General features: G+C 57.1%; 4 protein-coding genes across 8 annotated transcripts in view; 2 read left to right on the top strand and 2 right to left on the bottom strand.

The window, feature by feature from the left end:
- The first annotated feature begins 437 nt into the window (after positions 1 to 437).
- ARHGAP45 (Rho GTPase activating protein 45) lies at positions 438 to 12,305 on the top strand. 4 transcript variants are annotated; one of them, XM_085517709.1, is made up of 24 exons: positions 438 to 572; positions 722 to 947; positions 2,106 to 2,430; positions 3,353 to 3,496; positions 4,089 to 4,173; positions 4,281 to 4,353; positions 4,470 to 4,548; positions 4,757 to 4,894; positions 5,078 to 5,142; positions 5,241 to 5,351; positions 5,435 to 5,515; positions 6,270 to 6,449; positions 6,582 to 6,719; positions 6,911 to 7,101; positions 7,294 to 7,442; positions 7,552 to 7,626; positions 7,827 to 7,928; positions 8,100 to 8,263; positions 8,379 to 8,567; positions 8,867 to 9,004; positions 9,961 to 10,202; positions 10,310 to 10,556; positions 10,640 to 10,712; positions 10,832 to 12,305. In XM_085517709.1, exons 2-24 carry the CDS (start codon positions 858 to 860, stop codon positions 11,098 to 11,100), a joined length of 3,348 nt encoding a protein of 1,115 aa, XP_085373835.1. In that variant the 5' UTR covers positions 438 to 572; positions 722 to 857; the 3' UTR covers positions 11,101 to 12,305. The 4 variants fall into 4 exon arrangements, with proteins under 4 accessions (XP_085373835.1, XP_015741766.2, XP_015741764.2 ...); XM_015886280.3 differs by lacking the exon at positions 438 to 572 and having other exon boundaries at positions 727 to 947; positions 7,549 to 7,626; XM_015886278.3 differs by lacking the exons at positions 438 to 572; positions 722 to 947 and adding an exon at positions 1,358 to 1,633 and having other exon boundaries at positions 7,549 to 7,626.
- A 239-nt stretch (positions 12,306 to 12,544) lies between these two features.
- Positions 12,545 to 15,259, bottom strand: POLR2E (RNA polymerase II, I and III subunit E). Its single transcript, XM_015886357.2, has 8 exons — positions 15,193 to 15,259; positions 14,940 to 15,114; positions 14,236 to 14,351; positions 13,883 to 13,963; positions 13,674 to 13,732; positions 13,445 to 13,523; positions 13,118 to 13,196; positions 12,545 to 12,840 (listed from the first exon to the last, which is right to left on the bottom strand). Exons 1-7 carry the CDS (start codon positions 15,247 to 15,249, stop codon positions 13,131 to 13,133), a joined length of 633 nt encoding a protein of 210 aa, XP_015741843.1. The 5' UTR covers positions 15,250 to 15,259; the 3' UTR covers positions 12,545 to 12,840; positions 13,118 to 13,130.
- Positions 15,260 to 15,532: 273 nt separating this feature from the next.
- GPX4 (glutathione peroxidase 4) lies at positions 15,533 to 17,821 on the top strand. 2 transcript variants are annotated; one of them, XM_015886370.3, is made up of 7 exons: positions 15,533 to 15,622; positions 15,715 to 15,809; positions 16,749 to 16,893; positions 16,966 to 17,117; positions 17,193 to 17,217; positions 17,396 to 17,455; positions 17,532 to 17,821. In XM_015886370.3, exons 1-7 carry the CDS (start codon positions 15,548 to 15,550, stop codon positions 17,586 to 17,588), a joined length of 609 nt encoding a protein of 202 aa, XP_015741856.2. In that variant the 5' UTR covers positions 15,533 to 15,547; the 3' UTR covers positions 17,589 to 17,821. The 2 variants fall into 2 exon arrangements, with proteins under 2 accessions (XP_015741856.2, XP_015741857.2); XM_015886371.3 differs by having other exon boundaries at positions 17,556 to 17,821.
- A 687-nt stretch (positions 17,822 to 18,508) lies between these two features.
- Positions 18,509 to 18,615, bottom strand: part of SBNO2 (strawberry notch homolog 2) — a 51,653-nt gene continuing 51,546 nt past the window's right edge. The window contains exon 33 of the mRNA XM_015886273.3: positions 18,509 to 18,611. Within this exon, the coding sequence (XP_015741759.2) occupies positions 18,598 to 18,611 (14 nt within the window). The 3' untranslated portion in view covers positions 18,509 to 18,597. The remainder of the gene's footprint in view (positions 18,612 to 18,615) is intronic.

An 18,615-nucleotide genomic window follows, 5' to 3' on the forward strand; every position in this document is an offset into this window, starting at 1 on the left:
GGGTGTCGGGCCCGGCCCCCCCGCCCTGATTGGACGGGTCTGAAATGCCCAAATAAGGGCAGGAGCGGCCGGACCGATGGGGGGATCCACGCACCCCGACAACGACAACCGGGGGGCTCCGGGAGTTCTGGGGGGGGGGTTGGAAATGGAGCCGTCTCACGCACGGATGTGCACAGCCCGGTACGGGGAGACCCCCACGGAGCACTACGGACACGCAACTCGCGTGTGCAACTCCCGAACACGTGGGCGCAGTGATGGGCACAACCGGCCACGCACACCCACCCGCACACCCCCGACCCGCCCCCGCTGTCCGACCCCCGGTCCCGTCCCCGCTCCGTCCGACCCCTCTGTTGTGGAAGGGTGATCGAGGGCTGCACGGCTGAGTCGTGTTGTGGGTGGGGGCGTCGTGGGTGGGTGGGTGGGATCCTGGAGGGGACCCACAGGTGTGGGCGGGGACCCGAGGTGGGAGCGGAGCCGGGATGGGCTGAGCCGAGAGCTGGAGCCCGGCAACCCCGCACTGCGCATCCATCAGTTAACACAGGGACCCGACGGCCCCACAGCCCCATTCCTGGGTAATGCCCCCTCCCTGCACCGCAGAATTCCACGAGGAACCCCCGGCACCCGCTCGCTGAGCCCCACACGGCACCGGGGGGGGGCGTCCGGAGACCCCTTTCCTCCCAGCCTCGTGCCCTCTCTGCACATTTGGCTTTTCCTGTTTCAGCTTTGCCTGCGAACCCAATGAGGAAATAAGGCGGTGTCACATGCGCTGCGCTGACAGTTGGCCCCAGCGAATGCTGCCGGAGGGGTAACGGAGCGGTGCTGGCAGCGAGGGGCCCCCCCAGGGCCGCCCTATAACCATGTTCTCCCGGAAGAAACGTGAGTTGATGAAGACCCCCTCCATCTCCAAAAAGAGCCGCGCAGGGAGCCCCATCCCGCAGACCTTGCCGGTAAGTGCGGTGGGGAAGGATGGGATGGGATGGGATGGGATGGGATGGGATGGGATGGGATGGGATGGGATGGGATGGGATGGGATGGGATGGGATGGGATGGAGGGATGCGAGGAGGAAGGAAATGAGGAAGGATTTTGCCGACGGGACGGGGGCGATTTTGCTCCAGATGAAGGGGATGCAGCAACAGCCGAAGGTTCAGGCTGCGAGGAGAGCGGGTAGGGCTGGGGCTGCAGCGGAACGTGGGAGGGACCGGGAGACCCCAACCGCTCAGGGGCAGGAGCAGGGGAAGTGAGGCTTGTCCAGCCCCACACCACGGCTCCGCTATGGGTTTATTTACTCATCGGTGACCCAGAGCGCAAGAGGAAGCGCTTCTCTTCTGTGGGGCGGCCAGCAGACGGGGCTCCTCAGCCCGCCCCGCGCCTGCGCTGCGCCCCAACCCACGGGAAGGGGCCACCAGCTTCATCCCTCCCGCAGCTCCTCGCGGGGTCACCCATCCCCATCCCCTCCCTCCGGCTCTCCCCAGCTGAGGGGTCTATGGGTGGGCTGGTGGGATGCTCAGCCGGGCGGCGGGGCGGAACAGCTACAGCCCCTACGCTGCTGCCGGGCGCCGCAGGACGGGGGCGACCGACTCGTCAAAGCAAACCCTGGACTCGCTGCCCCGCTCGCCCTCCGTGCGGCTGACGGTACGGGGACGGTGGGAGGGAGCCGACAGTGGGGTCTGCGGTGCCCACGTCAGCTCTGCTCGGGGTGCTGCCGTCTGCGTGGCCTCGTGTAGGGTTGCAGGAAGGTGAAGTGTTCGCCCCGTTGATGCTAAACCTGCTGCTGGCCCTCATGTCACAGCCGAGGCTGCGTGGGGCTGGAGGGGTGTTGGATCCATTGCCATCAGTGATGGATTTGGGGCGTGGGGCAGCCTTTCCTTTAGGACTATTTTACCCCTAGAAATCAGGGCTCAGTGCATCCACAATTCTGTACTGTCTGCTTTTGGTGTCCTGGGTGGTGCCCCCATCCCTACAGTGCAAAGGACGTGGGGACAAACAAGGCAGGCAGAAAAAGAGGAAGGGATGTTTGTGATCAGATCCTGCTGTCAATGAAGCCCACCATCCTCAGGCAATACCATCCCTATGGCAGCACTCACACCGTGCTGTGCTTCTGCAGGATCTGTCCCGCAAGGACTGCCTGGAAGCTCCCAGCCTTGGGGAGCTGCCCCCCAGCAGCACCAAACTCAGCAGCAGCCCCAGCGCCGTGGGCACCCTAAAGCGCCCCACCAGCCTCAGCCGCCATGCCAGCGCCGCCGGCTTCCCCCTCACCTCTGCCGGCCCCCGAGCTGTCCCTAAGGGCCATAAGACCCCCACATCCTACAGCCCCATGGAGGGGGGGGATGGTCCCTTCATTGATGTGGAGGACATCTCCCAGCTGCTGACCGACGTGGCGAGGTTTGCGGATGCCCTGGAGAGCCTGCGGGATGTGGTGCTGCGTGATGGTGAGTGATGGGGGCAGTGGGGCTGGGGGACCACAGAACCCCCATGGAATCACCTTCTAACCCATGGCACAGGGCTGTGGGGTTCCAGGGATGAAGGCTCTAGTGGTTGCAGTAGAACCCCATACCTGGCCCCATGGGACGGGGTCCCTGCCCTGGGGGCTGCGCAGAGCTGGGGGCCCAGGGGCAGAGGGCGGTGGGTGGCTGCTGGGAGCTCAGAGCCAGGATAACGCTGCTTCCTGCCCACGAGCTATTTTCATCCACCCGCTTTCCTGTTTACAGCGTAGCAGTGCCAGCTGCCTGGCAGCAGCCCTGGACCCCATGGGGCACCAGCCCAGCCCAGGCCCCCATCTCCTGGCCCTCCCTTTGGGATGGGGATGATGCTGTGGGGCTGTGGTCCCCGTGGGTGCAGGAAGCAGCCACTATGGTTGCTCCCTATGGTGAGGTGGGGCTGCTGGTGTCACATGTTGCCCTGTTTTCAGCAGACGTGTTGACGCATCCTCACTCACCGTGGAAAACAGCCGTGTCCGGCCATAGGGAACATGGTGTGGGAGATGAGAGAGGGAGCAGGGGAAAGTCCTTCCCCACCTGGAGCTGGGGGCCAGGCTGTTGTCCTCAGTGCATCCCTATGGGATGCTGAGCACTGCCCTGCCCTGAGCCCACAAACTGCTTCCCCTTGCTGTGGGTACTGGGTGGGGGCTGTGATGTGATGCCAGACCCCACGGGACACAGCCAAGCCAATGGATGGGGGCAGGATGGTGTGGCCAGCAGGGAGGAAATGGGGAGGAAATTCCCAAACCGTTTTCAAAGGAAAAATGTGCTGCTGAGTTAAAAATGCCTCCAAGGTGTGTCTGTACCAGGGGGAGCAAATTGCCATGGGCTGGGTATATACAGGGGCAGCTCTTCACCCCATTTTCTCCTGCAGACCCCAAGGAGTCCCAGCGGCCTCAAGCCCACGAGTGTCTGGGTGAAACACTGCGGGTGCTGCGCCAGGTGATCAACAAATACCCACTGCTCAACACGCTGGAGACACTGACAGCAGCAGGGACCCTCATCTCCAAAGTGAAGGGTGAGCCCAGAGTGGGGAGCTCCGTCCCATTCCCACCCCATAATGGGGAGCCCACTTTAGGGCTGCCCGGAGCTGGGCTGCCAATGGATGGAGCACAGAATGAAGGCACTGACATCCAAGCCCCAGCCTTGTGTCACACCCCAGCTCCGATCCCACACCCCTGTGGTTGTGAGTGGGGTCTGTGGGCCCCAGACCCACCCGGGGCAGAGCAGTTACAGCTGTGGGGAGGGTGGGGGGGGGAAGGGGGAGGCTGCGGTAACCGCAGGCACAGCATAACACTGCGTCATCGCTTCCTGGACTCTGAGCTGTAACCACGCGGGGACAGGAAGCCTCGGGGCTGGCAGTGCTCTGCCATGGGGCCGGCCCCATATGGGGCCCTGGGATGGAGGCAGATGAGTGATGATGAGGATCCGGGTCCTCACCCAGAAGCCGACATGGCAGAACCGTGTTCCTCTGTTGTCCTGGCCAAGGGAACCCCTCGTGCCCCCAACCCCATTAGCAGGAGGTGCTTAGAATGTGTGTGAGTGGGTCTGTGCTGTGGGGTGGAGGGTGTACAATGGTGATGGAGCTCCTGCTTCTCCCCAACCTCCAGGCTTCCATTATGAATCCAACAATGAGACGGACAAGAGGGAGTTTGAGAAGGCGGTGGAGACCATCGCCGTGTCCTTCAGCAGCACGTAAGGGTTCTGCAGCCCCATCCCTGGATGCAGATGGGGTGCTGGGAGGTGACCCTGCTTTGTCACTGCTGCTCCTCCCCTGGTTGACTGTGTTCCTCTTGTCTCAGTGTCTCTGAGTTCCTCATGGGGGAGGTGGACAGCAGCACAATCCTCTCCATCCCACCCAGTGACCAGAACCAGGTGTGTGCCGCCCGCTGGGGGTCTGCTGGGGTCTCAGCCCTAACCCTGAATGCAGGGCTCCCCCCTGACCACTCCTGTTTGTCTGACGCATTCTTTCTTTTCCTGATTTCCCAAAGTCTATGGAGAGTCTCTATGGGGGGATCCCTGGGCCTGGAGGGGATGGTGTGCTCTCGGGCATGGAGAGCTATGACACAGGTGAGCAAGCAGCCATTGGAGTGGGACTAGGGGTGGTCAGACAGCAGAAATGGGCTCTGCCATCACCACTTGGACACATGGACATCATCAGCTGCTGATGTGGGCATTGGGGTCTTCATGGCTGCTCTGGGGGTCCTGGGACCAGCCCAGCAATCAGCAGCAGCACGGGTTGGGGTTACTCCCCTTCCCCTCTATCCCCACATCACAGTCCGTCCAGCGGCTGAGGAGGTGGATGTGATGCTGCAGCGCTGTGAGGGAGGTGTGGATGCTGCCCTGCAGTACGCCAAGAACATCTCCAAGTACATGAAGGACCTCATCGGGTACCTGGAGAAAAGGACGGCTCTGGGTGAGATGTGGTGGGGGGATGTGGGGTGATCTGTGCACCATGGGGTGGCCTTGGGATGGGGGGGGAGCAATGCATGGGGCTGGAAAGCTGGAAGTGAGAGGTTCCTGAAGCTCTTGACTTAAGTTTAAGAGCACAGCATCCCTTCTGCTTGGTCTCTCTTCACTTCCAACCTTTCTCTTCCAGAAATGGAGTTCGCCAAAGGGCTCCAGAAGATGGCAAACAGCTGCAAGCAAACCTTCACGCAGGAGGTACAGCCAGGCTGGAGCTCCCCAGCTCCAAGATGTCCCAGAGCTGACAGCATCAGCCTCGTGCTGAGGCTCAAGGTGCTGCTTTTGTCATCCCTCAGACCAGCATGCCCTTCCTGTCCATCTACCTGCTGGCATTGGAGCAGGACATGGAGTACGGCACGACGGTGCTGCAGACTGTCACCACGCTGCAGCACCAGACCTTCCTGCAGGTGAGCAGGCGGTGCATGGTGCAGCTCCTGCCAGGGCTCTGTCCAGGGCTGTGCTTTGCCAGCTGCACCATTTGCTCCTGCAGCCACTGACTGTGAGGCGTCTGGAGCATGAGAAGAGAAGGAAGGAGATCAAGGAGCAGTGGCACCGTGCACAGAGGAAGCTGGTGAGGCATGAAGGCATCCATCCATCCATCCATCCATCCATCCATCCATCCATCCATCCATCCACCCACCCATCCATCCATCCATCCACCCATCCATCCATCCATCCATCCATCCACCCATCCATCCATCCATCCATCCATCCACCCATCCATCCATCCACCCATCCATCCATCCATCCATCCATCCATCCATCCATCCATCCATCCATCCATCCACCCACCCATCCATCCATCCATCCACCCATCCATCCATCCATCCATCCATCCATCCACCCATCCATCCCTCCATCCATCCATCCATCCATCCACCCACCCACCCATCCATCCATCCATCCATCCATCCATCCATCCATCCATCCATCCATCCATCCATCCATCCACCCATCCATCCATCCATCCATCCATCCACCCATCCATCCATCCATCCATCCATCCATCCATCCATCCATCCATCCATCCCTCCACCCATCCCTCCACCCATCCATCCATCCATCCATCCATCCATCCATCCATCCATCCATCCATCCATCCATCCATCCATCCATCCATCCATCCATCCATCCATCCCTCCATCCATCCATCCCTCCATCCATCCACCCCTCCATCCATCCATCCATCCATCCATCCATCCATCCATCCATCCATCCATCCATCCATCCATCCATCCATCCATCCATCCATCCATCCCTGGTGGCTTTGTGCAGGGTGCCCCTTGCAGTGCTCAGCCCTCACCCCAATGCTCCTCCATTGGCAGCAAGATGCAGAGGTGAACCTGCGGAAGGCCAAGCAGGTTTACATGCAGCGCAGCGAGGAGCACGAGAAGGCCAAATACGTGGCAGTGAGAGCAGAGGAGGAGCAGCAAAGCACCGCCAGCAGCATCACCACCAAAACCCTGGACAAGAAGAGGCGGCTGGAGGAGGAGGCCAAGAACAAGGTGGGAGCCCAGCAGCTCCATGTGCTGCTTTGCAGGGTCCTTTTTGCTCCTTGGTGCCCTCTCACAGGGAGGCAGCTCCCATTCAGTTCCATACATCTGAGCAGCTTCCACCTCCCCTCTCCCACCCCTCAGGCAGAAGAGGCCATGGCCACCTACAGGACCTGCGTGGCTGATGCCAACACACAGAAGCAGGAGCTGGAGGACACCAAGGTGAATTCCCTACGGCAGATCCACGAGCTGATCAAGCAGAGCGACCAGGTCATCAAGCTGGTGAGTTGGGAGGGCTGGGGGCTGTGCCATACATACGGGGGTACAAAGAACAAGCAGCTGCTCAGCCGTGAGCTCCAGGCAGCCCCAGCCCCACTCAACACTCCTGATTCTCCACCAGGCAGTTCCACGTCTCTCCTCCCCCCTGTGTCACCCCTTAACTCCTTCCCTGATGTTCTCCCCTTTATTTTTAGGCCACCATTGCCTTCTACCAGATCATGCACATGCAGACAGCACCGCTGCCCGTCCACTTCCAAACTCTGTGTGAGAGCAGCAAGCTGTACGACCCTGGGCAGCAATACGCCTCGCATGTCAAGCAGCTGCAGCGAGGAGATGAACCCGACACACAGTACGACTTCGAGCCTTACGTGTCCCACAACGCCTGGTAGGAGAGGAGGGGGAAACCACTGCTCCTTTGCAGGGAGGGCTATTGCATACAGAGGCTGCTTGGTGCTGGAGCAGAGGGCTTCCATCCCAGCTGTGGTGGATAGCCACTGCTTTTGGAGTGGCTTTTCTAGCATCCCTCTCCTTCCACGTCCTTTTGGACATGGCCCCTCTCCTCCCTCCCCACCACCAGGTCCCCCTTCACCCGCACACGGAAGGGCAGCTTTAACTCCAGTGACTTCTCCACCAGCGGTGGCTCTGATGGGGCCGGGCTGCCCAGGGATGGGAGCAACACAGAGGGACCCAGAGAGACCCAGGGTGGGACGATGGCAGAGCGCAGAGGTGAGAAAAGCCTGACCATGAGCATCTGCTTCTGGTATCAGAGCTGCTCTATGTGGCATCCCTGAGCACTGGGACAGCCCCAAACACAGAGCTCTTCCTCCCATAGCAGGGAGGGGACACCAGGTGCACAAATCCTGGCCAACCTCCACCTCTGAAGCTGACAGCAGCCTGGATTCCAGCACAGGTTGGTGCAGCCTCCCTTCACCTACTGGTAGATCCCACCAGATACTGGTAGATCCCAAAGGCAGCACCTCATTGCCAGGCAGCAGCAGCAATTCCTTTCTTCCTCCTTGCTTCAGGGCCAGCCACATGCACAGGAGTGCCCCCCAAACCCAATCCCTTCCCCCCCTTTCTCAGTTCTCACACCAGGTTTTGCTTTGGCAGGAGAATTCGGCCGCAAACTGCAGCGTTTGTCATCCAATGGCACCATGTCCTCCAGCGAGGAGCTGGGAGAGAAGGATGAGAACGCCGCCTCCTTCGAGCAGAGTATGTGATGGAGACACTGCAGTGCTGTGCTATGAGGGGTCCTTGCCCACCCCCCCCTACACCCCTTTGCTGGGAGGAGAGCCCACAGGGAACACACCATTTCCACTAGGCAGGGAACCTGACCCCAAAGGAGACTGAATGCTCATGTATCCCTGTGTGCTCTGCCTATAGGCATCAATGGGATCACCCCGGAGATGGCAGCACCCACAGGGCCCTTCCGGAATGTGGGCCTGTCCAGGGCAGCCCAGACCCACCGGTTAAGGAAGCTGAGGACCCCCTCCAAGTGTCGGGAGTGTAACAGCTACGTGTACTTCCAGGGGGCAGAATGTGAGGAGGTAATGCTGGGGATGGGGGAGGACGATGAGGGGGACCACCCTGTGCCCACAGCTCTGCATGGCGCTGCCATATGTGCCCTCCCAGCCCAGCTCCATGCCCTTCCATGTCTCCTAGTGCTACCTGGCGTGCCATAAGAAGTGCTTGGAGACTTTGGCCATCCAATGTGGGCACAAGAAGCTCCAGGGGAAGCTGCAGCTTTTTGGGCAGGACTTTCTGAAGGCATCTCAGGGCAGCGCGGATGGCATCCCCTTCATCGTCAAGAAATGCATCTCTGAGATTGAGAAGAGGGCAATGAAAACCAAGGTGAGCCCTCTGCCCTCCCTTCTACTCCAGCTGTTTGCCCTTCAAATGGGCTCTATCATGCTCTATCACAGCCCTCAGGTTCTGAGGCAGGAGATCCCAGAACAAACAGACTGACACAAAACCACATCCTGCACTCCATCTCTTCCCTACAAAAGGGGAACAGCAGCGAGATCTGAGCTAGAACAGCTCATCCAAACCTAATGAGAGGGATTTCCACCCCCCAAAGGAGCGGGTGGGAGCTGAGAGATGCTAAAAACCCAAAGGGAAACGTTCAAGCTTTGGTTTTCTCCCCTTGGCAGGGAATCTACCGAGTGAATGGTGTGAAGACCCGCGTGGAGAAGCTCTGCCAGGCTTTTGAGAATGGGAAGGAGCTGGTGGAGCTGTCCCAGGCATCCCCACATGATATCAGCAACGTGCTGAAGCTCTACCTGAGACAGGTTGGAGGGGGGTCAGGGCAGAGGTGATTCCAGAGCCAGGAGTGGGGCAAACCTGCTGCAAACTGGGCTGACAGCTGCTTGCTGGTGATAGGGTGGGTCACAGCCCCTCCTGTCCAGGCTGGTCGGATGGGGGTGTGTGCAGGAAGGGCTCTCTCACTGAGCAGCAATCTGACTGTGCATCCAAGTGTCTGCTCCCAGTGAGCCCCCCATTGCTGCAGCATCACCTGCCCATGGCTACACAAGCCAAAGTGCTGGACCATCCCTCCCCTTTGCAGCTGGGGAAGCAGCAAGAGAAAGGGAAGTGGCCATAAAGGTCACCCCACAGCAGGGCTGGACTCGGATCACTTCTCCCACCCCTGTGCCTGCAGTGCTGTATCGCTGCCATCAGCTCCGAAACTCAAACCCCGACCCACATCCTCAAACGGGGCAGAAGAGGAAGCAGCTTCTCTCTGCAACATCACGCCTTAACCCTTTGTGCTTTGGTCTCCTGGAGGCAGAGGGAGGCTTCTCTCTATGTCCCCATATAGCAAAGGAGAGAAGGGGCTCTGAGCTCCTGCAAAGAGATGATGAGGTCGGCCCTGTGCTATCATCCAGGCTCAGTGCATTGCAGTTTAAAGCCCCTTTGCAGGAGTGCTGCTGTGTTGCAAAGCAATCCATCCCCAGCAGACACCTGGTGAAGGCACTTTGCAGAGCTGCAGGGCTGCCAGGCAGTGCACAAATGCACTCGGGCTTTGCTTTATGCAAACTTCAAAGCAAAGCTCTCCTCCCGACAGCCCCAGTGCTGCAGGCTGCGCTGATTGCATCTCACCTCCTATTTAATCCTATTTAACAACCTCTTATCTATGGGGAAACCAACCACACACCCACCCCAGGATGGGGTTGTTTCTGGAGGGAATAAGATCATTCTCCAGCTGGGAAACCCTATAGGGTTTTTTCTTGCACTGTTCTCCTTGCAGCTCCCGGAGCCCATCGTGCCGTTCAGGATGTACAATGCATTAATGGGAGCAGCCAAGGAGAGCCTGCAGGGCAGCAGTGAAGCCAAAGGGAGGAGTGGGAAAGGAGGACCGGAGCTGATGGACAAAGGAGCCGACACCGACCGTGTGGTTGTGAACCTGGTGCTGAAATTGAAGGAGCTGCTGAAGGAGCTGCCATGGGAAAACATGGCCACGCTGCAATACCTCCTGCAGCACCTGAGGAGGTGAGGAGGGGGAGCTGGGATGTCCCTATGGTGGATGGGAAAGGGCTGCATGCAGCCCCATTGCATTGCTGCCATCTCTCATGGATCTCCTCTTCCTTCTCCTCCAGGATCGTGGAGGTGGAGCAGGACAATAAAATGACCTCCAGCAACTTGGGCATCGTTTTTGGACCCACTTTGCTGCGGCCACGTCCCACGGATGCCACCATCTCTCTGTCCTCGTTGGTGGATTACCCCCACCAGGCGCGTGTCATCGAGGCGCTCATCATCTTCTACCCCACCATCTTTGAGGATGAGGGCAGCACTCTGAGCCCTGACAGCAGTGAATTCAATGCAGATCAACAGGAGGAGACCCCGGTATGAGCCATGGGGGGGAGCAGCAATAGGGGTATTAAGGTGGCCCTGTGTGCTCCCCCCCTTACATGGATCCCTGCCTGCAGGATGAACCCACAGCAGCTCCGTGCCCACAGACCCAGAAGGGTGACTTGGGGTACAGCGTGGGAGCATTTGGGGGTAAGTGAGGGGCTCTGGGGTGGTCTGGAGGGCAGCAAAGAGCCTTCCATTGCTGCTCACCACAATGAGGGGGCTCAGGAATCAGGCAGGGCACTTCAAACCCTCATATGGATCCACAGAGTCCAGTGAGAGATCGGTCGACTCCGACTCAGAGCTGGAGGATGGTGGGGAGCCGGGGGGCAGCAACAGGCAGCTGAGGAAACAGGAGAGTGAAACGAGCACGGATGAAGCCCCGTTCTATGAGGAGGGCAGCGAGGGGCAGCGCAGCCGTACATGCAGCACCGGGCAGTCGGACACAGAGGGTTCTGCATTGCATTGTACTGCAGGAGAACATAGCGACCCTGAGGAGGAACCTGAGAGCGGTGCCACCAGCACAGCCCAGCAGTGAGAATAGCCCCAGGCTGGGCAGTGATGGCTCAGCTGACAAAGCTCACCTTGCTGCTTGTATACAACGATGGGCAGTTCCCTACTCAGGTCTCAGGGCTTTTTGGATGTATATTTGATCTGCAGAATCCATGCTGTGATGGCAGCAGGGGGAGATGCAGGATGCCTGAACTAAGCTACAGCCCCTCCTCCATCTGTGAGCTTTCTGTCTTCTTGTATTGGTATATATATATAATGCAAACCTACTACCTCTGCTGGCAACTGAACTCAAAGGGTTAAAAAGGACCAAAGTCTCTTTGAAAGTTCTAACTTTCCTGCACTGATGAAGCACAGAGAAAAGAATGAGTGTATTTGAAGATTAGAAAGGACTGAAAGCTGCTTCATTCCATCACCCTGCTCAGACCCGGACTGCTCCCCATTGCCACAGCACCATAGCAGGGCTGGGAGCCCCATGGGTCCAAAGAAACTGCACATATCTCAAGTTGTTCTCTAATACTCAGCCAGACCAGCCCTTGGTGAAGCATTGGGTACCACCTCCTCCTGTCTTAGTCCTCTGCTGCAGGCAGGGATGGCATCCAGGCAGCAAAGGGAGAGCTGAGAAGAGCTTCTTGGCCATGGAAGCTGAGCAGAGTGGTGTCCACAGCTGGAGATGCACTGAACTGGAAGGGTTAACAGAGCTCAATTCGTGGAGGTGATGGAATCCCTTTGGAGGATCATCTCCATCAAGGAGAGGGTTGATAACAGCCTCGGCTCTCAGCCAGGTCAGAAAAGCATCTCAGCACATTACAAGGTACACAAAACCAAAGTTCCATTTACAGCCAGCTGGTTTGTAACTGAGCCAAAGGAGAGCTACAGTTACCTGTGAGCACATCGGCTCTTCACCATGATGCTGGATCCTTCCAGCGCATCATTCCCATGGTAGCAGGAAAAATGAGGCTGAATGTTGCTACCAGAACTGCTACTGCAGCGGTACCACGTGTGTGTGTTTGTGTGTGAGGATGGAGGATGGTGAATGTGAGGGAAGGAAGGGACGAAAGCAATGCTTGAGCTTCACATGGTACCGAGCTCCCTTCTATTTGTATATAAACTCAGCAAGGAGAGATAATGTCCTTTTGGGACGTGCCTGTGCTGCTGTATGAAGCTGCGTTCCGTGTTTTGCTGTGTTCACATTGATGTGCTTCCAGAAAGAATAAAATCCTTGTGTTCCAACCACTGTCTGTCCTGGAGATCAATGCCTTCCACACTCACATCATGGCTGTGGGTTCCAAGCACTGTAAGGAAGCACTTCAGGTACTTGTGATAAATGAAGACCCTCTGCAATGACCACAGTCTCAAAACAAGGGGCAGAGATAGATCAGATCACAGCAGGGAGGCCTAACCCTAACCCTAACCCTAACCCTAACCTTAACCTGAGCCCTAAGGGGCTGAGAAATGCAGGGACAGTGAAGAACAGCAAAGAATACAAACCTTTATTAAAAATAAGATCTGAGAGAACAGGGCAGCAAAAGCCTCTTCCTGCTCATTTCTTCCCTGTGTCACTCAGTTGCTTCGAGGTGTTTTCATGGCGTTCCTGATTGAAGCAGAAGGATTTGCAGCAAAATCCGTGCTGGGAAATGAGGAACTGGGCCAAGGAAAACAAGTGCAGGGGGGCAGCAGGGACAGAGAACTTCCTCAGCCATCGAATGCAGACAGCTGAGAGCTGGTGGTGGGTGGGAAGATCAGATGTCACAGAATTCTTTCACAACTGGAAGAAATAAGTCAGGACGTGAATGAGCTCAGGTCTCCCTCAGCAGCTGCTCTCAAAGCAAAGCTCTGCTGCTGCTCTGAACACTGAGATGTGCCTTCAGCTGTGATACTGAGGCACCAAACCCTAGTACAGCTTTGCTCTGATCCATCCCACACAGTTCCCTTCGCAAATCAGGAGGGAATCCTTTCCCAGAGCCAACTCACTTCAAGTCACCCCTAGAAAACCACAGCATAAGTTTAAAGCACTGCCCGTAGATGGGGATCTCACACATTACCTGAGAGCTCTGATCACTGCACCAGCCTGTAGGTGATGTAACGGCCTGCGGTCTCACTCGGTCTTATGATCTTCACCACCTGGAAGAGCAGCAAAAGGAGCAATGGGGGATGGCTGGTGTTACAGCAGCTGGTTCAGCAGGAAGCCAAGCCTGGCCCCAGGGCTATCTGCTGCCTTGCACACATCTCTACATAACCCATAACGTTCAGAAACAAAAACACTAACAAAGAGGAAACTTTTCCCATCTCCAAGCTCTGACACACTGTGCTGCAGCTCCCCATCCTGCCTGCAGGGCCCTGCTGTTCGTTATCAGGCTATTTGCTCTTACCTGGCCTCGCTTTATCCCAAAGTATCGGGCCACAGGATCCCCAGCCTGGATCCTGGGGAGTTGGTTCTCCCTCAGCTTACTGCATGGAGTCAAGGAGGAGCTCTGTGTCTGCTTGTCCTGAGGCAGGGCACAGCTAACAGAACAACACACACTCAAAGGAATCCATTTCTTGCCCAAGACAAGCACTCATCATACCCTGACTGCAAGGGAAGGACCAAACAAAGGATACTATCTGGCCAGCAGCTCGGTTACTTCTTCTTTTGTCATGACAACGTGCTCTGGGACCAGCTGTAAACAGCAGGAGAGAGAAAGAGAGATCATAAGAGACTGAGAAAGCAACCAGCTCTGCATAGCTGCAAGACTTGGGGGGAGGAACAAAGCTCTGGTGGGGAAACCCAGCACAGGGCAGGGCTGGGAGGGCCGGCCTGAATCGCTCACCTCGTGTTCTGTGATGTTGATCAGGAGCTCCTGCTGTAAGAACTGCTCCAGGATGTATTTGGGAGCCATATCGACCAAGGACTGGGAAGGGAGAAGCACATCAGGTTGTAGCACCGATATGAGACAGTGTGAGCTCAGAGATGCCCCAAGATGAACAGCAGCAGGAGGGCAGCACGGTGTCTGTGCTCACATTGATATGGTCATATGGGCAGAGAGGAAACAGATCTCTGTGCCCAACCAGCACCAGCTCAATGCACTCAATGTATAAGCCCAATATAAAGGCACAGAGCCTGAACTCTGCCTTTATGGACTCAGCACAGCTCAAAGAGCCCCAGGACCACATCACACTGTACCTGCTTTGCCGATGGGGTCATTCCCTGCTGCACCACGATCAGAGCCCGCGTGATGTTCTCCTCCTGCATGCGCTGGCAATACATCTTGATGGTTTTAATGCCGACTTTGGGCTCCTCTGATGGAGGAAAAGAGCAGGGTGAGATCGAACCAGGAGCACCGCCAGACCCCAACCTGACCCCAGCCCAGTTCTAACCTGGTTAGAGAGGTTCTAACCCAGTCCCAGCCCCGTCCTAACCCAGTTCTAACCCGGTCCCAACCTGGTTCTAACCTGGTCCCAGCCCGGTCCTAACCCTGTCCCAACCCAGTTCTAAGCCGGTCCTGGCCTGTCCCAGCTCGGTTCTAACCCAGTTCTAACCTGGTTCTAACCCAGTTCTAACCCAGTCCCAGCCCAGTTCTAAGCCCGGTTCTAACCTGGTCCCAACGCGGTCCCAGCCCAGTTCTAACCCAGTCCTAACCCGGTTCTAACCCGGTCCCAACCTCGTTCTGACCCGGTCCCAGCCCAGTCCCAACCCAGTTCTAACCTGGTTCCAGCCCGGTTCTAACCTGGTCCCAACCTGGTCCAAACACGGTCCCAGCCCGGTTCTAACCCAGACCCAGCCCAGTCCCAGCCCGGTCCTAACCTGGTCCTAACCCAGTTCTAACCCAGTTCTAACCCGGTCCCAGCCCGTTTCTGACCCGGTTCCGACCCGGCCCCGTTTCTCACCGGGGAAGAACACGAACATCTGGTCTGTGGGATCATCGTTATGTGCCACCAACACGGTCAGGTCCGTTCGGCGCGGGCGGCCTTCGCTGGGTTTATCCCCGAATTGAGCTTTAAACTCCTCCAAAGTCTGATCCAACTCGTCCTGAGTCACCAGGTAACCGCGGTCATGGCACAGCTAAAGGGAAATACAACATATGAGACCTGAAATCGGACCGGACCGAACCGAACCGAACCGAACCGGGCCGGCCCGCACCTGCATGATGGTCTTGCGGATCTTCCACAGCCGGTACGTCTCCTCCTCGTCGTCCATGTTGCCTCCTGAAGGACCCCACGAGGCTGCCCGCCTCAATGCCTGTCCACAACGAGCAGGCGGGGCTGCCTTGAGAGGGGTCCTTGACCGCGGGGAACGCTGGGAGATGTAGGCGGGGTGGAATGGCGGAAGGACACCACCCCCTTGTTGACACTGAAGCAGCCTCGCTGATTTGATTGGTGGTTTCGCCTGTCTATCACCCAAGGGAGCGGCTCGCATTGCGCAACTGCAAGAAGTGGGCGGTGCCTTCGCGCGTCCTAATCGCTGATTGGTCAAAGGGGGGGAGAGCGGTGGCGGGATGGGGTGGGGGTGGCGTTGCGGGCGGGCGCTGCTGTGCGGGGCGGCGGCAGCGAGAGGAGCGGGGCGGACAATGGTGAGTGGGGGGGACCGGACCGAACCGAACCGGGTCGGTACTGGGGGGGTTGGGGGGGTTCGGAGCCGCTTTGTGACCGCTGGGCCCCGCAGTGCGCGCAGGCGGATGAATGGCGAACGGCCACCTCCATCTATGACTTCCACGCCACGGACATCGACGGCCGAGACGTGGCCTTGGAGCAATACAGGTCTATTAGATATATATATTATATATACGTTATATAGACATTATATAGACATTATATGTACCATACAGCAACACAGCAATGGGCTGTATTATATACCCCCCCCCCCCATTTTACCCCCGCAGAGGTTCCTTTTACCCCCTATTTTACCCCATTTTACCCCATATTTTACCCCCTATTTCACCCCTTTTACCCCCTATTTTACCCCATATTACCCCTTTTACCCCCACAGAGGTTCCTTTTACCCCCTATTTCACCCCCTTTACCCCCTATTTTCCCCATATTACCCCCGCAGAGGTTTCTTTTACCCCCTATTTCCCCCCTTTTACCCCCTATTTTACCCCCTTCTACCCCCACAGAGGTTCCTTTTATCCTCTTTACCCCCACAGAGGTTCCTTTTACCCCCTATTTTACCCCCTTTGCCCCCTATTTTACCCCATATTACCCCTGCAGAGGTTTCTTTTACCCCCTATTTCCCCCCTTTTACCCCCTATTTTATCCCCTTCTACCCCCACAGAGGTTCCTTTTACCCCGTATTTTACCCCCTTTACCCCCTATTTCACCCCATATTACCCCCACAGAGGTTCCTTTTATCCCCTTCTACCCCTGCAGAGGTACCTTTTAACCCCTATTTCACTCCCTTTACTCCCACAGAGGTTCCTTTTACCCCCTATTTTACCCCATATTACCCCCACAGTGGTTCCTTTTACCCCCTATTTTACCCCCTTTAACCCCACAGAGGTTCCTTTTACCCCCTATTTTACCCCCTTTAACCCCACAGAGGTTCCTTTTACCCCCTATTTTACCCCCTTTAACCCCACAGAGGTTCCTTTTACCCCCTATTTTACCCTATATTACCCCCACAGAGGTTCCTTTTACCCCCTATTTTACCCTATATTACCCCCACAGAGGTTCCTTTTACCCCCTATTTTACCCCTCCAGGGGTTTCGTCTGCATCATCACCAACGTGGCTTCCAAATGAGGAAAGACTGCAGTGAATTACACTCAGCTTGTCGACCTGCACGCACGATACGCTGAGAAAGGGCTGCGCATATTGGCCTTCCCATGTAACCAGTTTGGGAAGCAGGTGGGCACCGCAATGCAAAGATATGGGGTTGTGTGGGGTTTACACGTGTGATACCTGTTTTTCCCCCCCCAGGAGCCTGGGGATGATGCACAGATCAAAGCCTTTGCGGAGGGTTACGGGGTGAAGTTCGATATGTTCAGTAAAATTGAGGTCAATGGGGACGGCGCCCACCCGCTGTGGAAGTGGATGAAGGAGCAGCCCAAAGGCCGGGGAACGTTGGGGAAGTGAGTGGTGATGGAGGGGGAGGGGGCAATGGGATGGTTCTACCCCTCTGACCCCATTGTTTTTCTCTCTCTCAGTGCCATCAAGTGGAACTTCACTAAGGTAGGGGCTGTGTGAGCACCCTCAGCTCTGATAGACCCCAATATCCAAGTGCTGTGGGATAGGAACATGCTGATGGGGCACAGCTCTGCCATAGGGCAGTCCCAACCCCATAGCAGAGCCCAGTTGTTCCCATGCTACATTATGACTCGCTCATTTGTCTGCTGCTTCACTCCCACAGTTTCTTATCAACCGCGAAGGCCAAGTGGTGAAGAGATACAGCCCAATGGAGGATCCTTATGTAAGTGCTGCCCACTCTCTGCCTGACCCCCCCAGCCCCCTACCTGCTGTGTGCTCAGGGCAGTGGTGCTCTCAAGGTGATGCTCCCCTTCATCTCGAAGGTGATCGAGAAGGATCTGCCCGCCTACCTGTAGAGCTGCGAGCCGACCTGCTGCCCAGCACTGCTCCCTGCTCCCCATGGGCACCATCATCCAGCTCCATGACGGTCTGCCTTGAAGCCAGCTTGCTGGTGGGGCAGACCTGAAGATTTAGCGTGCATCTGCTGGAGGAAGGAGCCCCATGGCCAGGGGTCTTTGCTGGGCAGCCCCTTCCCATAGCCATAATGTAGTAACTACTGTCTACTTGCAATAAACCCACTTGGAAATGAGCTCTGTGTGTGTGTGTGGATGTGCCTGGAGGGGGTTAGCAGGGCTCAGTGGGCAGCTGGGAGCTTTCAGAGCCTGTAGGGATAATCCTCATTAGTGCTGATGGGGAAATTACACCAAATCCCAGCTCAGCCGCTGCCCAGAGGAAAAGCTGAAGTAGAAGAGTGCAGCCTGCACGTCCTATAGGGAGAACTGACCCCAGCACCCCCCCATAGAGTGGTGCAAGATACAGCCTGGGGCAGCCACTGCGCAACCACAACAAACAGTGCTATGGTGAAACACAGCGTGGTGACACAGCATGTGGGGCTGAGCTGGGGCTGCAGGCTCAGCCCTGCCCACGCTGCAGGGTAAAGGTGAAGCTGGGAGCGTGGCTGGGTGCCTCTATGTGGGGTAAGGAGCCATGTATGGGGCAGAGCTGAGCCTGCATAACAGCTCTGAATGGAGCCAGCTGTATGAACAACAGAGCCTTTATCTGTTTGCTGCAGCAGAGCTGGGGGAGCAAAAACAAACAGACTTGGAGGCCACAGGCTGGGCAGGATCCTCCCCCAACCCTGCTACTCCCAGGGGGGGCCTAGTACCATGGGGGGGGGGGGGTCCAGTGCTATGGGGGGGTGAGGGGAGCATGGGGTGGGATGTTGGTTCCAGGCCTGGTGTGAGACTGGGGGAGGCTGGACAGACAGAGCTGGGACTTACAGAGACCTGACGTGTGGCTCCATTTTACTGAGCAGATTAAGAAATGATCCTTGTGAGGCAAGTAGAAAATTGAGGAGTTCTTAATTCAAGGCACGTGTTCTAA

This window comes from Coturnix japonica, chromosome 16 (assembly GCF_054131305.1).
Source record: "Coturnix japonica strain WE chromosome 16, WE-NBRP24, whole genome shotgun sequence".
NCBI lineage: Eukaryota > Metazoa > Chordata > Aves > Galliformes > Phasianidae > Coturnix > Coturnix japonica.

Bases quoted from the DNA above. Each gene is read 5' to 3' on its own strand.
- POLR2E (XM_015886357.2), bottom strand. From the start codon at position 15,249: ATGGACGACGAGGAGGAGACGTACCGGCTGTGGAAGATCCGCAAGACC. The intron at 14,352-14,939 runs GTGAGAAACGGG...TTCCTCCATCAG, and splicing joins GATGTTCGTGTTCTTCCCCG to AGGAGCCCAAAGTCGGCATT. The intron at 13,524-13,673 runs GTATCCTTTGTT...GACTCCATGCAG, and splicing joins ACCGAGCTGCTGGCCAGATA to TAAGCTGAGGGAGAACCAAC.
- ARHGAP45 (XM_015886278.3), top strand. From the start codon at position 1,502: ATGCTCAGCCGGGCGGCGGGGCGGAACAGCTACAGCCCCTACGCTGCT. The intron at 10,557-10,639 runs GTATGAGCCATG...CCCTGCCTGCAG, and splicing joins ATCAACAGGAGGAGACCCCG to GATGAACCCACAGCAGCTCC. The intron at 10,713-10,831 runs GTAAGTGAGGGG...ATGGATCCACAG, and splicing joins CAGCGTGGGAGCATTTGGGG to AGTCCAGTGAGAGATCGGTC.